The 21038-nt window shown below is 35.8% G+C and overlaps 5 protein-coding genes across 6 annotated transcripts in view; 3 read left to right on the top strand and 2 right to left on the bottom strand.

The window, feature by feature from the left end:
• The window catches only part of LOC136254845 (structural maintenance of chromosomes protein 1A-like), a 155410-nt gene that overhangs the window by 30334 nt on the left and 104038 nt on the right, over window positions 1–21038 (top strand). The window contains exon 42 of one of the 2 annotated variants that reach the window (XM_066047607.1): window positions 448–552. In XM_066047607.1, coding sequence (XP_065903679.1) covers window positions 448–543 — 96 coding nt within the window. In that variant the 3' untranslated portion in view covers window positions 544–552. Of the gene's footprint in view, window positions 1–447; window positions 699–21038 lie in introns of those variants that run through there. The other variant, XM_066047606.1, reaches the window with a different exon arrangement.
• Window positions 567–1537, bottom strand: LOC136254847 (fibrinogen C domain-containing protein 1-like). The gene has a single exon (XM_066047609.1). It carries the CDS (start codon window positions 1470–1472, stop codon window positions 717–719), a length of 756 nt encoding a protein of 251 aa, XP_065903681.1. The 5' UTR covers window positions 1473–1537; the 3' UTR covers window positions 567–716.
• LOC136253814 (fibrinogen C domain-containing protein 1-like) lies at window positions 5831–6574 on the top strand. The gene has a single exon (XM_066046472.1). The coding sequence runs from the start codon at window positions 5831–5833 to the stop codon at window positions 6572–6574; it is 744 nt and encodes a 247-aa protein (XP_065902544.1).
• LOC136253813 (ryncolin-1-like) lies at window positions 7948–8598 on the bottom strand. Its single transcript, XM_066046471.1, has one exon. It carries the CDS (start codon window positions 8596–8598, stop codon window positions 7948–7950), a length of 651 nt encoding a protein of 216 aa, XP_065902543.1.
• On the top strand, window positions 12743–13497 carry LOC136253812 (ficolin-1-like). Its single transcript, XM_066046470.1, has 2 exons — window positions 12743–12879; window positions 12942–13497. Exons 1-2 carry the CDS (start codon window positions 12743–12745, stop codon window positions 13495–13497), a joined length of 693 nt encoding a protein of 230 aa, XP_065902542.1.

Here is a 21038-nt window from a genome sequence, read left to right as displayed (position 1 = left end):
CAACAGAAAATTCCATTTTTATAAAAAAATTTAAAAAATTCCATAGCAACTTGTTGAAAGTGTTTTGGGTCGATCCGAAAGCTTGTTTGGGTTTAGTTTTACCTAACCAATACTGCCTAATTGTCGTCACGGAAAATTGAGGCTTGCTTTTGGGTGATGTTTTTTTGTGGGCCACGCCTACATCTTTGTGGTCCCTACTATAAATTTATGCTTGCACAGTTGTGCCAGGTTTTCGCAGATCCAGTCACATAGTCAGTTACACTGTGAAATGGTATGAGTTATTGCTTTGTACTTTACTACGTGTTAGGGATGGTTGAGGTATGGCTTAGCTATACATTTGTGTATACACTGTACATATGGTCGATACATGTAGTATGTACTGTACTTGTGTAGCTGTATGTGAAGTACGCACATCACAGAGTTTATAATATAACTCTATATTTATAGTTGGATTCAGAGTTCCCAATGAGTAAAACATTGACACATGATCTCACTCAGTACCCAATGACACTATCCAAGGAATCCAACAGTACTGAAGAGTAACAACACCTATACATACGTACCAGTACTTGTCTTTGTATCATTATATGTACCAGTTTACTTTAATAATATAACTGTGTATATTGTACAATGCCATAGTAAACTTGTGTATGTATTACAATATTCTATGTGTATAAGAAAAACTCCATAAACACGTACGTACATGTTGTTTAGTGTTATTCCAGTCTGCAGTTTAGTGGCCTAATCTTCAGCTCCACTGATGGCAGGTCGTGCCATTCACTGTTGAGTAATACTTTAGTGTTGTTATAGTCATTGTTCAGTTCTATATGACTACAGCTTCTAAGCCACCATCCTCCTTCGCCAAGTGCACAATTACGAGCTGACAAGTCATTGTCACGATCAGCAGAGGAAAATTTCATACTGTTTAAAGCATGTGTACTAAATGGATCAGTCAGTCCAACACTATCAAATCCTGATATACTCAATTGATACTGATCCTCAGCTGGTCCTACTGAAAACTGTTTATATGACAGATAAGATTTTGTTCCATTAGCAAACATGAAGTCAATACGTAGCTCCCACCGTCCGTTACTAGTCAGACAATGTATGGAACGAAGTCCATACCAAAATTCTCCTGTAAGATCACCAAATCCTTCTTCATATTCTACCCAACCTCTGTTGAAAAAGTCAACACTCCCATCTTGTCTCCTCTGAATAACAGTCCATCCTCCACCAGCAGTAAGAGTGTCACAGTAGACTTTAGTAAGTGTAGATTGACAGTTTCCACAGAAATTCTTCACATCATACACTTTAGGCTTGTTAACAACTGAACTGAATTTAGAATGACCAAATCCAAGATTGCAGCAGTTCTCAATTGGATCATTATCACGAATTATACAATCATTACCATCAGCATCAGCTAGTACTATTCCTAGACTAACTAGAACTACTAGTGTTATAATAGTAGTCATTGTAGACTAGCCAACACTGATCAACTCTAGTTCACTACTACAATAATTGACTGTGAACTGTTGAAAGTGCATGAGAGTTGTAGTGTTTTTATACTATTGTGTATTTCCTTAAAAGGAAAAGCTGCTTGTACAGATAACTTATTGCCTAGTAAGGCAGTCGTGATACTTATGTATGTATCCCAATATAGGCATCTCAAGTTACAGGTACTAATCACACAATTATCACAGTCTAGTAATGTAATGATAATAATAGTATTAACAACTAGTGAAGCCATGGTGTAGTAAATTTATGTGACAATCAAAATATTACCATTTTCTCCTAAAATGACACCAAAGTGCTATCTCAAAGAACCATATCACACATCCAATGAAAATCACCTATAGGGAATAGTCCTAATCCATCTATGTAAAATTAATCACAGAAAAACCTTACAGACAACCAGATATTGAATTTTTAAGAAGTTGCCAAACCAAAGTTCTGATCTGCCTACTTGCCTATCTGTCAAACAAAACAGTGCATATCCACCATTGCGTGCCACTAACAAACTCACTTGTGACATGTACCTTTTGTAGTTCTGGATCCAACATGCATCAGTAGTTCAGTTAGCCCACTCCAAATAAATTCTCTGTTTCCCATCCTGGACTCAGGCAAATTTGCATGTGGGTAGTCCATGTCCACTATTTCATTATAAGATTGGCAACTTTTCAAAGCATTATTTGTCTGTCACAATGATAAAAAGCAAGCTTAAGCTTGTTCCTTTTAAGTTGCAATAGTAACACAACAACAAACGTGAAGTTCGTGCTGACTTGATAACACTGCTGACACATGACGTTGACACTTTCAAGATAGCTTTCCTGAGCCTGTAGAATCAGTAACCAGAAAATAATAGAATATTTAAAGCTGACGGTAACCAGATGTGGGAGGTTGGACGGCAAACAGAGAATTTATTTTGAGTGGCCATATGTACTAAATTGTCACAACGGAATTGGCATACAAGGACCATGTGCATTTCATTTGCCCAAAATATCCTAGCAGGTCAAGTGTACGTCTACTGTGTGGTGGATCCAGTAAGAGGCACATGCCACTCCCCAAAAAATACAATTCGAACAAATTTTTATGCAACTCTAATAAAGCAGTCAGTCAAATGCTCTAATAGAACGACCGCCATATGGGCACATTCTCTCTTGTCCCTCCTTTTGGATCTGCCACTGGCTCTGTAGATGAATTATAAATCAGCATTGGTTTCAAATGATTTGCTGTGACTATATAGAATTAGTAGACAATTCAAGTGACACACCAGAGTAGACAATTACATGTACACAAATTCATGTACAATAATAGAACATGACAATTTACTGACTACAGTAATAATTATTATGTACACGATATGTGGTTTGATTGACTTGAGATGTGACCTTTGGTAACATTATAGTAACAATATGGTAGGTACCTGCCAATTAGTAGAGATAATGACACACATTTGAGTGCAATTAGCTAGGGAATAATTGTACTAGTAACAGTTAAAATTGCATGAGGTGAAGCCAAGTGCAATTTTAGCTGTTACGAGTACGTATTCCATAATTGCACGAAAATGTACATGTGTGTGATTGTCCACTAATCACATAGTGACCACTAGGACTGAGCAATACTATACCATTTTAGCAATATATCGCGATATTTTGAAAGTATCAATATCACGATATTCGTGATACCATGCCTGTACATTACTGTCATTAAAAATCCATTTGTTATGCTGTACTTGGCTAAGAATCCTTGTACATGATAAAGTCCACCCATCTGGTTTCCCCTGCAGAGAGGTGTGAACACCATAACAACCTCAAAGCATGTGTTACAATAACTGTTACTGTAAACAAGGATGATAGTGGCTAGTTTGCTATCACATATAAGGACTTCCTGCAGGAATGCTGAGCAATACACTATGTGGCACCAGCTATGATTGACTTATTTGTAAGTATTGTGAACTATTCAGTATCGTGAATAGTGGCTTTAGTATTGATTGTGATACTAAAATGGCAGTATCGCTCAGCCCTAGTGACCACTTGCAGTACACATCTATCCAGTTCTATGTGGCCACTAACTTCTACCAGGTGATTGCATCATTCTTCTTTTTATTACATCATTATATTATTTGTTGTTGCACTAAAAAGGCTTCACATGTCAACAATTTTGATTGGCTACTCAAAATGTCAACATATGTTGCTCTTAACACTTTCTTGTTGCACTTAAAAGGCTTCTGTGATTCTGCTATTTTATTGTGCTACTTTACAGTTCAATTACAGAAACAAGCCGTGTGATTTGGGATTAATTGCACTCCTACTATTGAGACTAATGTATGGCAAACTAAATCACTATGTGATGAGACTGCAATCAAGGCATAATTTGTGACCGAATTTTGGAAAATCACCCATATGGGTGCGCATGAAATAATTAGAATTTTCATGTTTGATGGGTTGCTATTATGAGCAGAAGTGAGCTATAAAAATATTTCTAAAATTTTCTAGTAATTTAAGGTATTGAGAATGGCTTAAAACCATCAACAAGTACATTTGCACTATAAAGCTTGTTATTTGGTCATTAAATATTTTAAGTGTCAAATGCACCAATATGGGTGATTTTCCAAAATCCGGTCACATTTTGAGCTAAGTAAACACTTCAAATTGTGAATTATTGCCAATGAAAAAAATGTATTTGATATACTACCAATAGAACAGTAGAGCTGTCAGACAACTATTTTAATATTATGCAATATTGTTTTATTATAAAGGGTACTAAATTAAAGAGATTCTCACAAGTGTACATTTTTAACTGTAAACTGCAATTATTGTGAGTGTACAATAAGCTAAAGGTTTAGTAATGTGGTGTAACATAATAGTTACAATAAAAGCTGGTGGCTGTAGCAAATTAAAATTTCAAAATAACTGACTTTTCTGTAAAGACTAGTGAGGCAGCTGTCTTGATAAATTAAAGAAACAAAATTTAGTTCTGCAAATACCTACAGACCTTCAGCACTTCTGCTGTAAAATTTTAATAAATAAATTAAACGAACAAAAATACTAATAATATACTGTTCTCTAATACGTTGAACACTCAGAGTAGCAATGATTCTAATAGAACAGTCAGGTTTTCCTTCTGGATGTTTTGTATGTCACTCGCCAATCTTTATGGTTTGGATAATGTACAGATGAAATAAAACTAAAAATCACATTTTTATGCTAAAAATGGCTATAAAAGGTCACAAACATAAAAGTGTTTCCCCCAATGAGACTCATTGAGACTTTTGATATGTTGTAGAGCACATTTTTCTGTACCAGAAACAGTTGACACTGTTTTTGTTGCAATTAGTTAAAGGTTAAACAGTTAGATTATTAGTTTAAAGAGTATTATATCAGCACCCATGCTTGTGAGTGTTGCATGAGTCCTAGTAAAAAAAAAAACAGAATTTCCTGGGGTCTCAGAAACCCCTTTGAAATTTAATTATAGACTAACATCATTTATCGGTGTAGCAGGTAGTATTTCTCTCAGAGGTGTGCCGTGTGTTGTGTAAAAATATTCTGTAGTGTATCATTTGCAAATTGTTCTTTGTAACAATAGATGCTATACTACCCCTGTAACACCCTGCAGTAAAACCCATGCTTCACTGCTCTTGTATGTATAATAATTATTTCTCTAAAAACTTAAGAAAGACTTACAGAAAGTGCATAATATGATAAAGTTATTATACAGCTGGCACTACCATGCAACATACATTGCATGTGTGCAATGTGCATGTACCATAACTACAATTTCTACTTAAACATCTGTAGCTATGTATAATTTATAATTTGTAAATTTTGTACAATGTTCAAAATGAGTATACATTAGAATTATAATTATTTAGTACAACAGTAGAAGCCCATCAGTTACTAGCAAGTGACACTGTGCCATAAATTAAATTTGCTATCTTTAATGATATTATAATTTCTGTGGTACAGATGGCAAAAATTCAACCTCAACTGATGAAACCATATTAGCTATGTAGACCACACCACAAATGCAATATTGTAAGTAGACAGGTTTGTTAGTGATGAGACATGTGTTGAAGCACACACTGTATATGTACTTATAAGGGAATTATCATGATACTTGTAATAAAACATAATACAGTTATTAAAAGCCAGTGATCTTATTGAGAAGCCTCACTATTAGCTTTATACTATTGCATGAAGTATGTTACCTACATTACCTTATTAGGAAATGCACAACAGTATAAAAGCACTACAACTCTCATGCACTTTCAACAGTTCACAGTCAATTATTAAGTAGTGAACCAGAGTTAATCGGTGTTAGCTAGTCTACAATGACTACTATTATAACACTGGTAGTTCTAGTTAGTCTAGGAATAGTGCTAGTCGATGGAGAATGTCAAACAAATGGTGGACCTATTGATAACTGTTGCTGTCTTGGCTACAATAGCAACAACTACAATGTAAAGAGTTCAGGAGTCTACACTATTGGTAACTTCTGTGGAGTGAAATGTTCCAATGCTAGAGTATATTGTGATACTACCTCAGGAGGAGGAGGGTGGACTGTTATTCAGAGGAGAAAAGATGGAAGTGTTGACTTTAAGAAAAGAGACTGGGTAGAGTATGAAGATGGATTTGGTAGTCTTTATGGAGAATTTTGGCTTGGGTTAAGATCTATTCATTGTTTAACCAGTGAAGGAAATTGGGAGCTTCGAATAGATTATCAGTTATCCAATGGAACAAAATCTTATCTTCACTACAAAGAGTTTTCAGTAGGACCCGCTGAGGATCAGTATCAATTGAGTATATCAGGATTTGATAGTGTTGGACTCACTGATCCATTTATTTATAGTCATAATAATATCACTGGCATGAAATTTTCCTCTCGTGATCGTGACAATGACTTGTCATCTATTAATTGTGCACTTAGTATAGGTGGATGGTGGTACAGATCCTGTGGTGTAGTACGACTCAATAATGACTACAATGACATCATCACAATATACCTGAATTACCAATGGCATGCTCTACCATTTATTGAGATTAAAATCAGACCACTGAATTGTAACAACCAGTGACTATCTAGTACACACAATATTTTTGACTATTTCATGTGATAGTACTTATTGTACATTATGTGTGTATATTATGTGTGTGCATTAATTAGACATCAGAAATTAATTTTGTGCACTTTAATTAAGGAGTTTAGTTTACTTGTTTATTAGCAATTTAAAGTATGTACTACTATTGTACAACAAATATACCAGGATGTTACATCATACACTATTACATCATACACTTTTATTATATATACAATAATAGTGGACATTTTTTTCTGGTGAATACTGCATTGATATTCAATTCTGTGGTGCAATGCAATGATTACTTAAGACTCTCTATACCAAAGTAGGAATTACTGTAACCATCTGAAGTTGGCTACAACTATATTGTCAGGAATTATCACACAGGTTTTTCCACCAATTTTCACTCTAGCTGTTTCATAACCAGCTTTTTGTGTAAGACCAACATAATAATTCTCTTGCTAGCAACTTTGTATTTACTTGATGCTCCTCCCTCTTTGCTATTTTCACATTTAGTTTAACTAGGATAGAAAGCTTGTAATTGCTTCACATTATCAACACTGCACAGAATTGTGTACAACAGCAATAGTTTAGACTTGATATTTAATTGAGTCACATATGCACATATCGTTAGTGTGGGAAGAACACTGAAACAAAGGATTTTTCTGTGCCCATACAGTATGTGCATAATTGACTTGTTCCATGCCACAAAACAAGATGAAATACATACCAATTGTATGCTTGTTACATAGTGCAATTGTACCAACAAGAGATTGCTCAGATAGAGGAGAAGCTACAAGAGGTGTGCACAATTAATAGTATAGATTTGAATGGAGGAAATATCCCTGGACCCTACATATAGTTCAATTAGAGTGTTTCGATGCATTATGATATCAGCTAACTATTTCTGACTTTTATGTGTGACTGTGAGTGAAAGTGTGTAATGTAAGGTTACTGATATCAGTAAAAGTAACTATCATACATCTGATAATAGTTTGTAGCTATCTGGTATCTTAGAAATGTATACTAATTATTTAGTCTGTATTTTTCTACACCTTGTAACATAGCAATCTTGTAACATTAGCAGGCATAATAATTTGCTGAACTAGTATTTCATATTCTTACTACCTTGCTATGTAAAGTAGTCATTGACTTCTTTCTAGTGATTTGACTTGACAGTTGAAATAGACCATCTCTGATAAGGATATGTTTGTTCACTCTGATTTTATTTTGTTACACTGGTGTTTGACAGTTTTGCCTCAAGAATATTCATATCGCAGTTGAATTATTCACTACTAATCCCTCTATTTGATTATAATGAAAATAGATTACCGTCCCCAATGTTGAGTAATACTTTAGTGTTGTTATAGTCATTGTTCAGTTCTGCTTCTCAGGCACCATCCTCTTTCACCAAGTGCACAATTACCAGCTGACAAGTCATTGTCACGATCAGCAGAGGAAAATTTCATACTGTTTAAAGCATGTGTACTAAATGGATCAGACAGTCCAACACTATCAAATCCTGATATACTCAATTGATACTGATCTTCAGCTGGTCCTACTGAAAACTGTTTATATGACAGATAAGATTTTGTTCCATTAGCAAACATGAAGTCAATACGTAGCTCCCACCTTCCCTTACTAGTCAGACAATGTATGGAACGTAGTCCATACCAAAATTCTCCTGTAAGATCACCAAATCCTTCTTCATATTCTACCCAGCCTCTGTTGAAAAAGTCAACACTCCCATCTTGTCTCCTCTGAATAACAGTCCATCCTCCACCAGCAGTAAGCGTGTCACAGTAGATTTTAGTAAGTGTTGATTGACAGTTTCCACCGAAATTCTTCACATCATACACTTTAGGCTTGTTAACAATTGAACTGAATTTAGAATGACCAAATCCAAGATTGCAGCAGTTCTCAATTGGATTATTATCACGAATTATACAATCATTACCATCAGCATCAACTAGCACTATTCCTAGACTAACTAGAACTACTAGTGTTATAATAGTAGTCATTGTAGACTAGCCAACACTGATCAACTCTAGTTCACTACTACAATAATTGACTGTGAACTGTTGGAAGTGCATGAGAGTTGTAGTGTTTTTATACTATTGTGTATTGCCTTAAAAGGAAAAGCTGCTTGTACAGATAACTTATTGCCTAGTAAGGCAGTCACGATACTTATGTATGTATCCCAATATAGGTATCTCAAGTTACAGGTACTAATCACACAATTATCACAGTCTAGTAATGTAATGATAATAGTATTAACAACTAGTGAAGCCATGGTGTAATAAATTTACGTGATAATCAAAATGATACCATTTTCTCCTAAAATGACACCAAAATGTTATCTCTAAGAACCATTGAAGTACATATCACACATCCAATGAAAATCACCCTATAGGGAATAGTCCTAGTCCATCTATAACCACCTTACAGACAGCCAGATATAAGAAGTTGCCAAAACCAAAGTTCTGATCTGCCTACTTGCCTACCTGTCAAACAAAACAGTACATATCCACCATTGTGTGCCACTAACAAACTCACTTGTGGCATGTACCTTTTGTAGTTCTGGATCCAACATGCATCAGTTGTTCAGTTAGCCCACTCCAAATAAATTCTCTGCTTCCCATCCTGAACTCAGGCAAATTTGCATGTGGGCAGCCCATGTCCACTATTTCATTATAAAATTGGCAACTTATCAAAGCCTTATTTTCCTGTCACAATGATAAAAAGCTGCATAAAAGCAAGCTTAAGCTTGTTCTTTTTAAGTTGCAAAAGTAACACAACGACAAATGTGAAGTTTGTGCTGATTTGATATCACTGCTGACACATGAAGTTGACACTGTTTCAAGATAGCTTTCCTGAGCCTGTAGAATCAGTAACCGGAAAATAATAGAAGAATACAGAATAGTAGAATATTTAAAGCTGACGGTAACCAGATGTGGGTGGTTGGACGGCAAACAGAGAATTTATTTTGAGTGGCCATATGTACCAAATTGTCATAACAGAATTGGCATACAAGGACCATGTGTATTTCATTTGCCCAAAATATCCTAGCAGGTCAAGTGTGCGTATACTGTGCGGTGGATCCAGAAAGAGGCACATGCCGCTCCCCCAAAAAAACAATTCAAACAAATTTTTATGCAACTCAGTCAGTCAAATAGTCTAATAGAACGACCGCCATATGGGCACATTCTCTCTTGTCCCTCCTTTTGGATCTGCCACTGGCTCTGTAGATGAATTATAAACCAGCAATGGTTTCAAACGATTTGCTGTGACTATATAGAATTAGTAGACAATTCAAGTGACACACCAGAGTAGACAATTACATGTACACACATTCATGTACAATAGAACATGACAATTTACTGACTACAGTAATCATTATTATGTACACAATATGTGGCTTGATTGACTTGAGATGTGACCTTTGGTAACATTATAGTAACAATACAGTAGGTACCTGCCAATTAGTATAGACAATGACACACATTTTAGTGCAATTAGCTAGGGAATAATTGTACTAGTAACAGTCAAAATTGCATGAGGTGAAGCCAATTGCAATTTTGGCTGTTACGAGTACAATTATTCCATAATTGCACGAAAATGTACATGTGTGTGATTGTCTACTAATCACATAGTGACCACTATAGGGCTGAGCGATACTATACCGTTTTAGCAATATATCGCGATATTTTGAGAGTTCGATATCGCGATATCCGTGATACCATGCCTGTACATTACTTCCATTTGTTATGCTGTACTTGGCTAAGAATATATCCTTGTAAATGATAAAGTCCACCCATCTGGTTTCCCCTGCAGAGAGGTGTGAACACCATGACAACCTCAAAGCATGCGTTACAATAACTGTTACTGTAAACAAGGATGATAGTGGCTAGTTTGCTATCACCTATAAGGACTTCCTGCAGGAATAATGCTGAGCAATACACTATGTGGCACCAGCTATGATTGACTTTAGTTATTTGTAAGTATCGTGAACTATTCAGTATCGTGAATAATAGCTTTAGTATCAATCGTGATACTAAAATGGCAGTATTGCTCAGCCCTAGTGACCACCCTTCATGGTTTGCAGTACACATCTATCCAGTTCTATGTGGCCACTAACTTCTACCAGGTGATTGCATCATTCTTCTTTTTATTACATCATTATATTATTTGTTGTTGCACTAAAAAGGCTCACATGTCAACAATTTTGATTGGCTACTCAAAATGTCTACATATGTTGCTCTTAACACCTTCTTGCTGCACTTAAAAGGCTTCTGTGATTCTGCTATTTTATTGGCTACTTTACAGTTCAATTACAGAAACAAGCCATGTGATTTGAGATTAATTGCATTCCTACTATTGAGACTAATGTATGGCAAACTAAATCACTATGTGATTAGACTGCAATCAAGGCATCATTCTGAGCTAGATAAACACTTCAAATTGTGAATAATTGCCAATGAAAATGCACATCATGAAATGTATTAATATACTACCAATAGAACAGTAGAGCAGTCAGACAACTATTTTAATATTATGCAAAATTGTTTTATTATAAAGGGTACTAAATTATACTGAAATAGCTATAGACTTTTGTACAGGTAGTAAAATACTTCTAAAGAGATTCTCAGTTTCTCACGAGTGTACATTTGTAACTGTAAACTGAAGTATTGTGAGTGTACAATAAGCTAAAGGTTTAGTAATGTGGTGTAACATGATAAAAGCTGGTGCCCGTAGCAAATTAAAATTTCTGTCTTGATAAATTAAAGAAACAAAATGTAGTTCTGCAAATACCTACAGGCCTTCTGAATCAGCACTTCTACTGTAAAATTTTAATAAATAAATTAAATGAACAAAAATACCAATTATACTGATCTCTAATACATTGAACACTCAGAGTAGCAATGATTCTAACAGAACAGTCAGGTTTTCCTTCTGGATGTTTTGTAAGTCGCTTGCCAATCTTTATGGTTTGGATAATGTACAGATGAAATAGCCGGAACTAAAAATCACATTTTAATGCTAAAAATGGCTATAAAAGGTCACAAACAAAAAAGTGTTTCCCCCAATGAGACTCACTGAGACTTTTGATATGTTGTAGAGCACATTTTTCTGTACCAGAAACAGTTGACACTGTTTTTGTTGCAATTAGTTAAAGGTTAAACAGTAGTTTAAAGAGTATTATATCAGCACCTATGCTTGTGAGTGTTGCATGAGTCCAAGTAAAAAAAAATAGAATTTCCTGGGGTCTCAGAAACCCCTTTGAAATTTAATTATAGACTAACATCATTTATCGGTGTAGCAGGTAGTATTTCTCTCAGAGGTGTGCCGTGTGTTGTGTAAAAATATTCTGTAGTGTATCATTTGCAAATTGTTCTTTGTAACAATAGATGCTATACTACCCCTGTAACACCCTGCAGTAAAACCCATGCTGCACTGCTCTTGTATGTATAATCATTATTTCTCTAAAAACTTAAGAAATACTTACAGAAAGTGCATAATATGATAAAGTTATTATACAGCTGGGACTACCATGCAACATACATTGCATGTGTGCAATGTGCATGTACCATAACTACAATTTCTACTTAAACATCTGTAGCTATATGTATAATTTATAATTTGTAAATTTTGTACAATGTTCAAAATGAGTATATAACAGTATTATATTAAAATTATAATTATTTAGTACAACAGTAGAAGCCCATCAGTTACTAACAGGTGACACTGTGCCATAAATTAAATTTGCTATCTATCCCAATGATATTATAATTTCTGTGGTACAGATGGCAAAAATTCAACCTCAACTGATGAAACCATATTAGCTATGTAGACCATACCACAAATGCAATATTGTAAGTAGACAGGTTTGTTAGTGATGAGACATGTGTTGAAGCACACACTGTACATGTACTTATAAGGGAATTATCATGATACTTGTAACAAAATATAATACAGTTATATATTAAAAGCCAGTGATCTTATTGAGAAGCCTCACTATTAGCTTTATACTATTGCATGAAGTATGTTACCTACATTACCTTATTAGGAAATACACAACAGTATAAAAACACTACAACTCTCATGCACTTTCAACAGATCACAGTCAGTAGTGAACTAGAGCTGATCAGTGTAGGCTAGTCTACAATGACTACTATTATAACACTTAGTCTAGTAGTTCTAGTTAGTCTAGGAATAGTGCTAGTTGATGGAGAATGTCAAACAAATGGTGGACCTATTGACAACTGTTCAGCTGTCTTGGCTACAATAGCAACAACTACAATGTAAAGAGTTCAGGAGTCTACACTATTGGTAACTTCTGTGGAGTGAAATGTTCCAATGCTAGAGTATATTGTGATACTAACTCAGGAGGAGGAGGATGGACTGTTATTCAGAGGAGAAAAGATGGAAGTGTTGACTTTAAGAAAAGAGACTGGGTAGAGTATGAAGATGGATTTGGTAGTCTTTATGGAGAATTTTGGCTTGGGTTAAGATCTATCCATTGTTTAACCAGTGAAGGAAATTGGGAGCTTCGAATAGATTATCATTTATTCAATGGAACAAAATCGTATCTTCACTACAAAGAGTTTTCAGTAGGACCCGCTGAGGATCAGTATCAATTGAGTATATCAGGATTTGATAGTGTTGGACTCACTGATCCATTTATTTATAGTCATAATAATAGACTTGATGGCATGAAATTTTCCTCTCGTGATCGTGACAATGACTTGTCATCTATTAATTGTGCACTTAGTATAGGTGGATGGTGGTACAGATCCTGTGGTGTAGTACGACTCAATAATGACTACAATGACATCATCACAATATACCTGAATGACCAATGGCATGCTCTACCATTTATTGAGATTAAAATCAGACCACTGAATTGTAACAACCAGTGACTATCTAGTACACACAATATTTTTGACTGTTTCATGTGCTAGTACTTATTGTACATTATGTGTGTATATTATGTGTGTGCATTAATTAGACATCAGAAATTAATTTTGTGCACTTTAATTAAGGAGTTTAGTTTACTTGTTTATTAGCAATTTAAAGTATGTACTACTATTGTACAACAAATATACCAGGATGTTACATCATACACTATTACATCATACACTTTTATTATATATACAATAATAGTGGACATTTTTTTCTGGTGAATACTGCATTGATATTCAATTCTGTGGTGCAATGCAACGATTACTTAAGACTCTCTATACCAAAGTAGGAATTACTGTAACCATCTGAAGTTGGCTACAACTATATTGTCAGGAATTATCACACAGGTTTTTCCACCAATTTTCACTCTAGCTGTTTCATAATTTATAACCAGCTTTTTATGTGAGACCAACATAATAATTCTCTTGCTAGCAACTTTGTATTTACTTGCTGCTCCTCCCTCTTTGCTATTTTCACATTTAGTTTAACTTGGATAGAAAGCTTGCATGTATTACTTCACATTATCAACATTGCACAAAATTGTGCACAACAGCAATAGTTTAGACTTGATATTTAATTGAGTCACATATGCACATATCATTAGTGTGGGAAGAACACTGAAACAAAGGATTTTTTCTGTGCCCATACAGTATGTGCATAATTGACTTGCTCCATGCCACAAAACAAGATGAAATACATACCAATTGTATGCTTGTTACATAGTGCAATTGTACCAACAAGAGATTGCTCAGGTAGAGGAGGAGCTACAAGAGGTGTGCACAATTAATAGTATAGATTTGAATGGCGGAAATATCCCTGGACCCTACAAAATGATAGTTCAATTAGAGTGTTTCGATGCATTATGATATCAACTAACTATTTGTGACTTTTATGTGTGACTGTGAGTGAAAGTGTGTAATAGATATCAGTAAAAGTAATCTAATCCAAAACAGCCAAGCTGTAAAAAAAGAGTGTGGCCCTCAGAAAGGGTATGGTGAAAAAAGATGTGAAATCCTAGGTGGCGGCCAAGAAATGGCTGTGATGGTAGGTTAATGGAAAAAATTTTAATTTAATAACAACAATTCAAGTGAATTTTAGTGCCGCTTGGTCTTGGCACAAAATTCACCTGAATTGTCGTTATTAAAATTTTTACCATTAACCTACCATCACAGCCATTTCTTGGCCGCCACCTTGGATTTCACATCTTTTTTCACCATAGCCTTTCTGAGGGCCACACACTTTTTTTACAGCTTGGCTGTTTTGGATTAGATTTCATTTCTTTTTGTATTTGTATACCCCAAAGCTGGCCTATGGCCAGCTTTGGGACTTTTTTAACCTATGTTTTTTTTCTTTACTACAGGAAGAAGAAAAGATGAAGTTGATGTACTTTAAATATTTTATCAGTAAATGTACAAATTATATATATGTGACCGGATTTGCGAAAAGGGGTCTTCCACACACATCCAATTTACGAACTTTGGCAGTTCATAATGTCAGATAGGAAAATAGTATTGCCTTGAAATTTGGACAGTGATGAGTAACAACATAGGTTAATACATGAACAAAATTTCAGCTTAGTATCTTCTTTGAGCACAAAGGTATGGTCATTCAAGTTCATAGAATTGGATGTGTGTGGAAGACCCTTTTTCGCAAATCCGGTCACATATAATACATATGTGACCGGATTTGCGAAAAGGGGCCTTCCATACATCCAATTTGCCAACTTTGACAATTGATAACTTCAGATTGGAAAGAGCTATTGCCTTGAAATTTGGGCAGTGGTGATTTCTTTGCAGCTGAACTCTCTACATGATGGTTTCTTTGTAGCTGAACTCTCTACAAGGTAATTTCTTCTAGCTGATCTCTCTACAGGGAGATTTGTTTGTAGCTGAACTATCTACAAGGTAACTTCTTCTAGCTGATCTCTCTACAGGGTGATTTGTTTGTAGCTGAATTCTGTACAGGTGATTTGTTTGCAGCTGAGCTCTTTACGGTTTCTTTGTAGCCGAACTCTCTACAAAGTAACTTCTTCTAACTGATCTTTCTACAGGGTGATTTGTTTGTAGCTGAACTATCTACAAGGTAATTTCTTCTAGCTGATCTCTCTACAGGCTGATTTGTTTGTAGCTGAATTCTGTACAGGTGATTTGTTTGCAGCTGAGCTCTTTACAGAATGGTTTCTTTGTAGCTGAACTCTCTACAAGGTAACTTTTCTAGCTGATGTCTCTACAAGGTGACTAGTTTGTAGCTGAACTCTCTACATGGTGGTTTCTTTGTAACTGAACTTTCTACAAGGTGACTTCCTCTAGCTGATCTTTCAATAAGGTGATTTGTTTGTAGCTTCACTCTCTACAAGGTAATTTCTTCTAGCTGATCTCTCTACAGGGAGATATGTTTGTAGCTGAGCTCTCTACAGGTGATCTGAATTCTGTACAGGTGATTTGTTTGCAGCTGAGCTCTTTACAGAATGGTTTCTTTGTAGCTGAACTCTCTAAAAGGTAACTTCTTCTAACTGATCTTTCTACAGGGTGATTTGTTTGTAGCTGAACTATCTACAAGGTAATATCTTCTAGCTGATCTCTCTACAGGGTGATTTGTTTGAAGCTGAATTCTGTACAGGTGATTTGTTTGCAGCTGAGCTCTTTACAGAATGGTTTCTTTGTAGCTGAACTCTCTACAAGGTAATTTCTTCTAGCTGATTTCTCTACAGGGAGATTTGTTTGTAGCTGAACTTCCTACAAGGTAATTTCTTCTAGCTGATCTCTCTACAGGGAGATTTCTTTGTAGCTGAACTCTCTACAATGAAACTTCTTCTAGCTGAACTCTCTACAGGGTGACTTGTTTCTAGCTGAACTCTCTACAGGGTGACTTGTTTGTAGCTGAACTCTCTACATGGTGGTTTCTTTGTAACTGAACTTTCTACAAGTTAACTTCTTCTAGCTGATCTCTCTACAGGGTGATTTGTTTGTAGCTGAATTCTGTACAGGTGATTTGTTTGCAGCTGAGCTCTTTACAGAATGGTTTCTTTGTAGCTGAACTCTCTAAAAGGTAATTTTTTCTAGTTGATCTCTCTACAGGGAGATCTGTTTGTAGCTGAACTATCTACAAGGTAACTTCTTCTAACTGATCTTTCTACAGGACAATTTGTTTCTGGCAGAATTTTCTACATGGTGGTTTCTTTGTAGCTGAACTCTACAAGGTGATTTTTTTCTAGCGGAACTATCCCTTTCCATAGTTGCATGAACTCCCTACAAGGTAACTTCTTCTAGCTGATCTCTCTACAGGGTGACTTGTGTGTAGCTGATCTCTATACAGGTTTCTTGTTTCTAGCTGATCTCTTGAATTCTCTTCAGGGTGACTGCTCTATTAGGATGACTGCTCTATTAGAGTATCTCGATCTCGCACTTGCTGCACCAAGTTGGATTTCGTGTTATAACTCCGTGGCTTTAAGTCTGATTCTTCTACACCATTGATGAGCCTTTCTAAGATGATTACTCCATCTGTACAACGATTTTCAAAGCATTACCCCAAGCGGTTTATCTGGTAGGCGTGGCAAGCAGTCGTATTTTTATTAGCTAATCTCGATTGCGTAATTGTTACACACTGTTGGTTTTTTCGTTGTATCTTCCTGTTTTTTAGCTCGATTTCTTTCAAACCACAAAAGGTTTGAGGTTCAATAGTTAACCTATTCACCCACCAATTTTCAGCTTCTTCCCATACGCAGTTTACCCTGTAGGCGTGACAACATATTGGTGTTATTTTTCGTGAATAATCGCTCATAACTCTTTGCTTGTTTATCGCATTCCAGCCAAAGTTGGTACTGAGATGCGCCTTTATATCCCCCTTCTGTGTGCCAAATTGCAAGGCAATTGGATATGGCGTTCGAGTTTTATAGCAGTTTTTGTAAGTGTGCGACAAGGAAAAGAAAAATAAGAAAAAAAACACGAAGAAACTGAGCCAATTTTTGAAGTCGCATATCTCGGGAACGCGCGAAGCGATTTCGCGCACATTTGGAATGTGGAGTGCTGCAGTTGGAGGGCATGTCCACAGCAAAAATCGTCATGTTTCATCAAGGCAGCACAGAGCTACGGAGGTGCGAAAATTGCGTTTTCTTTTTTCCTGTCAATATACTACGGGTGTTACGCGCCGGCTTCTTGGGCCGCACGACACACTACCGTGTGTCTTGATTTATAACTAGTGAAGCCATGGTGTAGTAAGTAAATTTGTGTGAAATATTCAGAATGGTATCATTTTCTCTTAAAGTGACACCAAAATGCATATTATCCCATCTGTAGTTAATATCATTGCATATGCAATGAAAACCATTTGGGAATAGTCCTAATCCATCTATGAAACCGAACATATAACAGGCATATAACCGAACAGTTCAACCACAGAAAAACCTAGATATAGATATTTTTTAAAGTAGAATTTTGGTCTACCTTCTTGCCTACCTGACAAACAAGGCAGTGCACGTCCACCGCTATAACAAATTTATTTGTGGAATGTGCCTTTTGTGGTTCATGGTTCAACAGTTCGGTTATATGCCTAAAGTAAGAATTGGCATTTATAGTGATGGATCCAGAAAGAAGCACACCACCCACCCAAATAACATTTTACACAAAATTGAGATACTCTAATAGAGCAGTCAGTAAAAATATTAATACTCTAATAGAACAACCGCCCTATATGGGAACATTCTCTGCGGGGGAAGGGGCATGTCCCTCCTTTTGCATCTGCCACTGGCTCTGTAAGTGAATTATAAACTAGCAATGGTTTCTCATGATTTGCTGTGGCTAGAATTTAGCTAGTATAGACATTTTAATGCAAGTGACACACCAGAGTAGACTATTTATTAGTATTACGTGCACAATTTCATAATACAATACAGCATAAACTGCAATAATAATTATGTACATGATGTGTGGCTTGATTGACCGATATGTGGATCGCCATTGACATTTGGTAACATTAGGTAATAATACAGTAGCTCAGGTATAGTCAAATTCCAAAATCGGATGCTTTTTGACCTCACATTTTCATCCAAATATGGATGATGCTTCACTAAATCATCCATTTTGGATGATTATTACTCATCTCTCTTATAGTTACATAAGCAAACATCATCCAAAAGTGGATGATTATTGCTTGATTCTCTATATAGTGAGTGCTTATGTAAGCAAATATCATCCAAAAGTGGATGATATTTGCTTGATTCACTATATAGTGAGAGATGTATGCAAGAAGCATCCAAAATCGGATGTTTCTAACCATCCAATATTGGAATGTAAACTTAGCCTTCCAAAATCGGATGTTTCTAACCATCCAATATTGGAATGTAAACTTTGCCTTCCAAAATCGGATGTTTCTTGCCATCCAATATTGGAATGTAATTTCTGTCGTCCAAAATTGGATGTTTCTTGCCATCCAATATTGGAATGTAACTTCAGCCTTCCAAAATTGGATGTTTCTTGCCATCCAATATTGGAATGCAATTTCTGTCGTCCAAAATCGGATGTTTCTTGCCATCCTATATTGGAATGTAATTTCTGTCGTCCAAAATTGGATGTTTCTTGCCATCCTATATTGGAATGTAATTTCTGCCTTCCAAAATTGGATGTTTCTTGCCATCCAATATTGGAATGTAATTTCTGTCGTCCAAAATTGGATGTTTCTTGCCATCCAATATTGGAATGTAACTTCCGCCTTCCAAAATCGCATGGTTTTTGCCATCCAATATTGAAATATAAGTTTTGCTTTCCAAAAATGGATGTTTCTTACTATCCATTATTGGAATGTAAGTTTTGCTTTCCAAAATTAGATGGTTCTTGCCATCCAATATAGACTATTTCCGAAATGACGTCTTGCAAACTCTATTTAGGGGACTCTTACGTTTTCGAGTACAGCTTCCCACGAAGAATACTTCTAAGGACCTATCATGCGACTTCTAGAGATAATTTCGAAATGAAATCACCAGGTATTGTTAAAGAAATGCTAATTTACCTCTACTCGGAAAAACAGGCGAAAAATTTAAACCCGAGTAAAAAAAATTGTGTTATTGCCTTATAGCTGTACCTGTTAGTTTTAGCTCGATATCTTCTTCCTGTAGTACACTAACAAGTCGACCTCCATTTACGGCCCATAGAAACAGTACTCAAAAACATTGGAGTCCCCCAAATAGAGGTTATTGAAACCTCAATTACTTTAAGTGAGATTGGTAGCATACAGCTGCAGATGATCAGTTTCTGTGGAATTTTCAGTATGTGTAGGGATCACAATAATAAAAGCACTGAAACAAGAAGATAGCAACACAGTGCCACTGAGTGCATTCTACTTCAAAATGGCCCAAAAAGCATCCTATGAGTTTCTCCAACTTTTTGGATTAGAAATTTTTCACCATGAGTAGGGATCACAATAATGAAACAAGAAGATACTGGTAGTAGCACAATGCCACTGAGTGCATACATTTTAGTTCCCATTATAGCCACACACACATGTACACAAAATATTGGCGGAATCGTGCTTAACTTTAGTCATACAATGCTGCTGAATCTATTTATTTTAATGCTTTACAGCACTTAACAAGTGCTGAAGGTCTGTAAGACACCTGGCTCCACAGCCTGGTTAAAGATGTTTTGAAAAAGTACAGAAAGGTGAAAAAGTCCATGATTAGGCCTAGACAGGCAATCAAGATGTCTTTCTCCCTGCTAATTTCATGTATTTACATTCAGAAGAGTGACTTACTATCTTTTAGAACTACATAATGGAATGACGCAATGAGTTTGCAAGTCTGTTTTTGATGCGTATTTTTGGCAAGAATCATGAACCTTGACAATCACTGCCATGAACCTACCGCACTTAATAAACCTACATGAAAAAAGACAATTTTGTGTTTCATATCAAGCTGTTTCTTGCATTAACAAACAATAGAAAGCAACGAAAACAGCAAAATTACTATCCATGACCCTACCACACTTAATGATATTGCTTCTTATTCTACTAGTAGAACATAAACACTTGAGAAATGGTTTTGTGGTGACAAAAACTAAAACGCTCCTCTAAGGAAGGTGTCGATACAGAAAATTAGTGCATGAATATGGTTTCCTTGCTTGAAGAAGACAACCATGTGATTGAAGAGGAGAAGAGAAGCAAAGTGCAGAAGGTGGATATTCTTTGTAACCAGAAAAGGCACATGCTACCGGTGAGCTAACTGTTGTGAAATAAAATGTATTCCATTATTGGATGGCAAGAAACATCCAAATTTGGATGGCAAGGAATGTATTCCAATATTGGATGGCAAGAAACATCCAAATTTGGATGGCAACAAATGTATTCCAATATTGGATGGCAAGAAACATCCAAATTTGGATGGCAACAAATGTATTCCAATATTGGATGGCAAGAAACATCCAAATTCGGATGACCAGAAATGTATTCCAATATTGGATGGCAAGAAACATCCGAATTTGGATGACCAGAAATGTATTCCAATATTGGA

Source organism: Dysidea avara, chromosome 4 (assembly GCF_963678975.1).
Source record: "Dysidea avara chromosome 4, odDysAvar1.4, whole genome shotgun sequence".
NCBI classification, from domain to species: domain Eukaryota; kingdom Metazoa; phylum Porifera; class Demospongiae; order Dictyoceratida; family Dysideidae; genus Dysidea; species Dysidea avara.
Note: the sequence above shows the minus strand (reverse complement) of the source record. Positions and strands in the feature narration are given on the sequence as shown.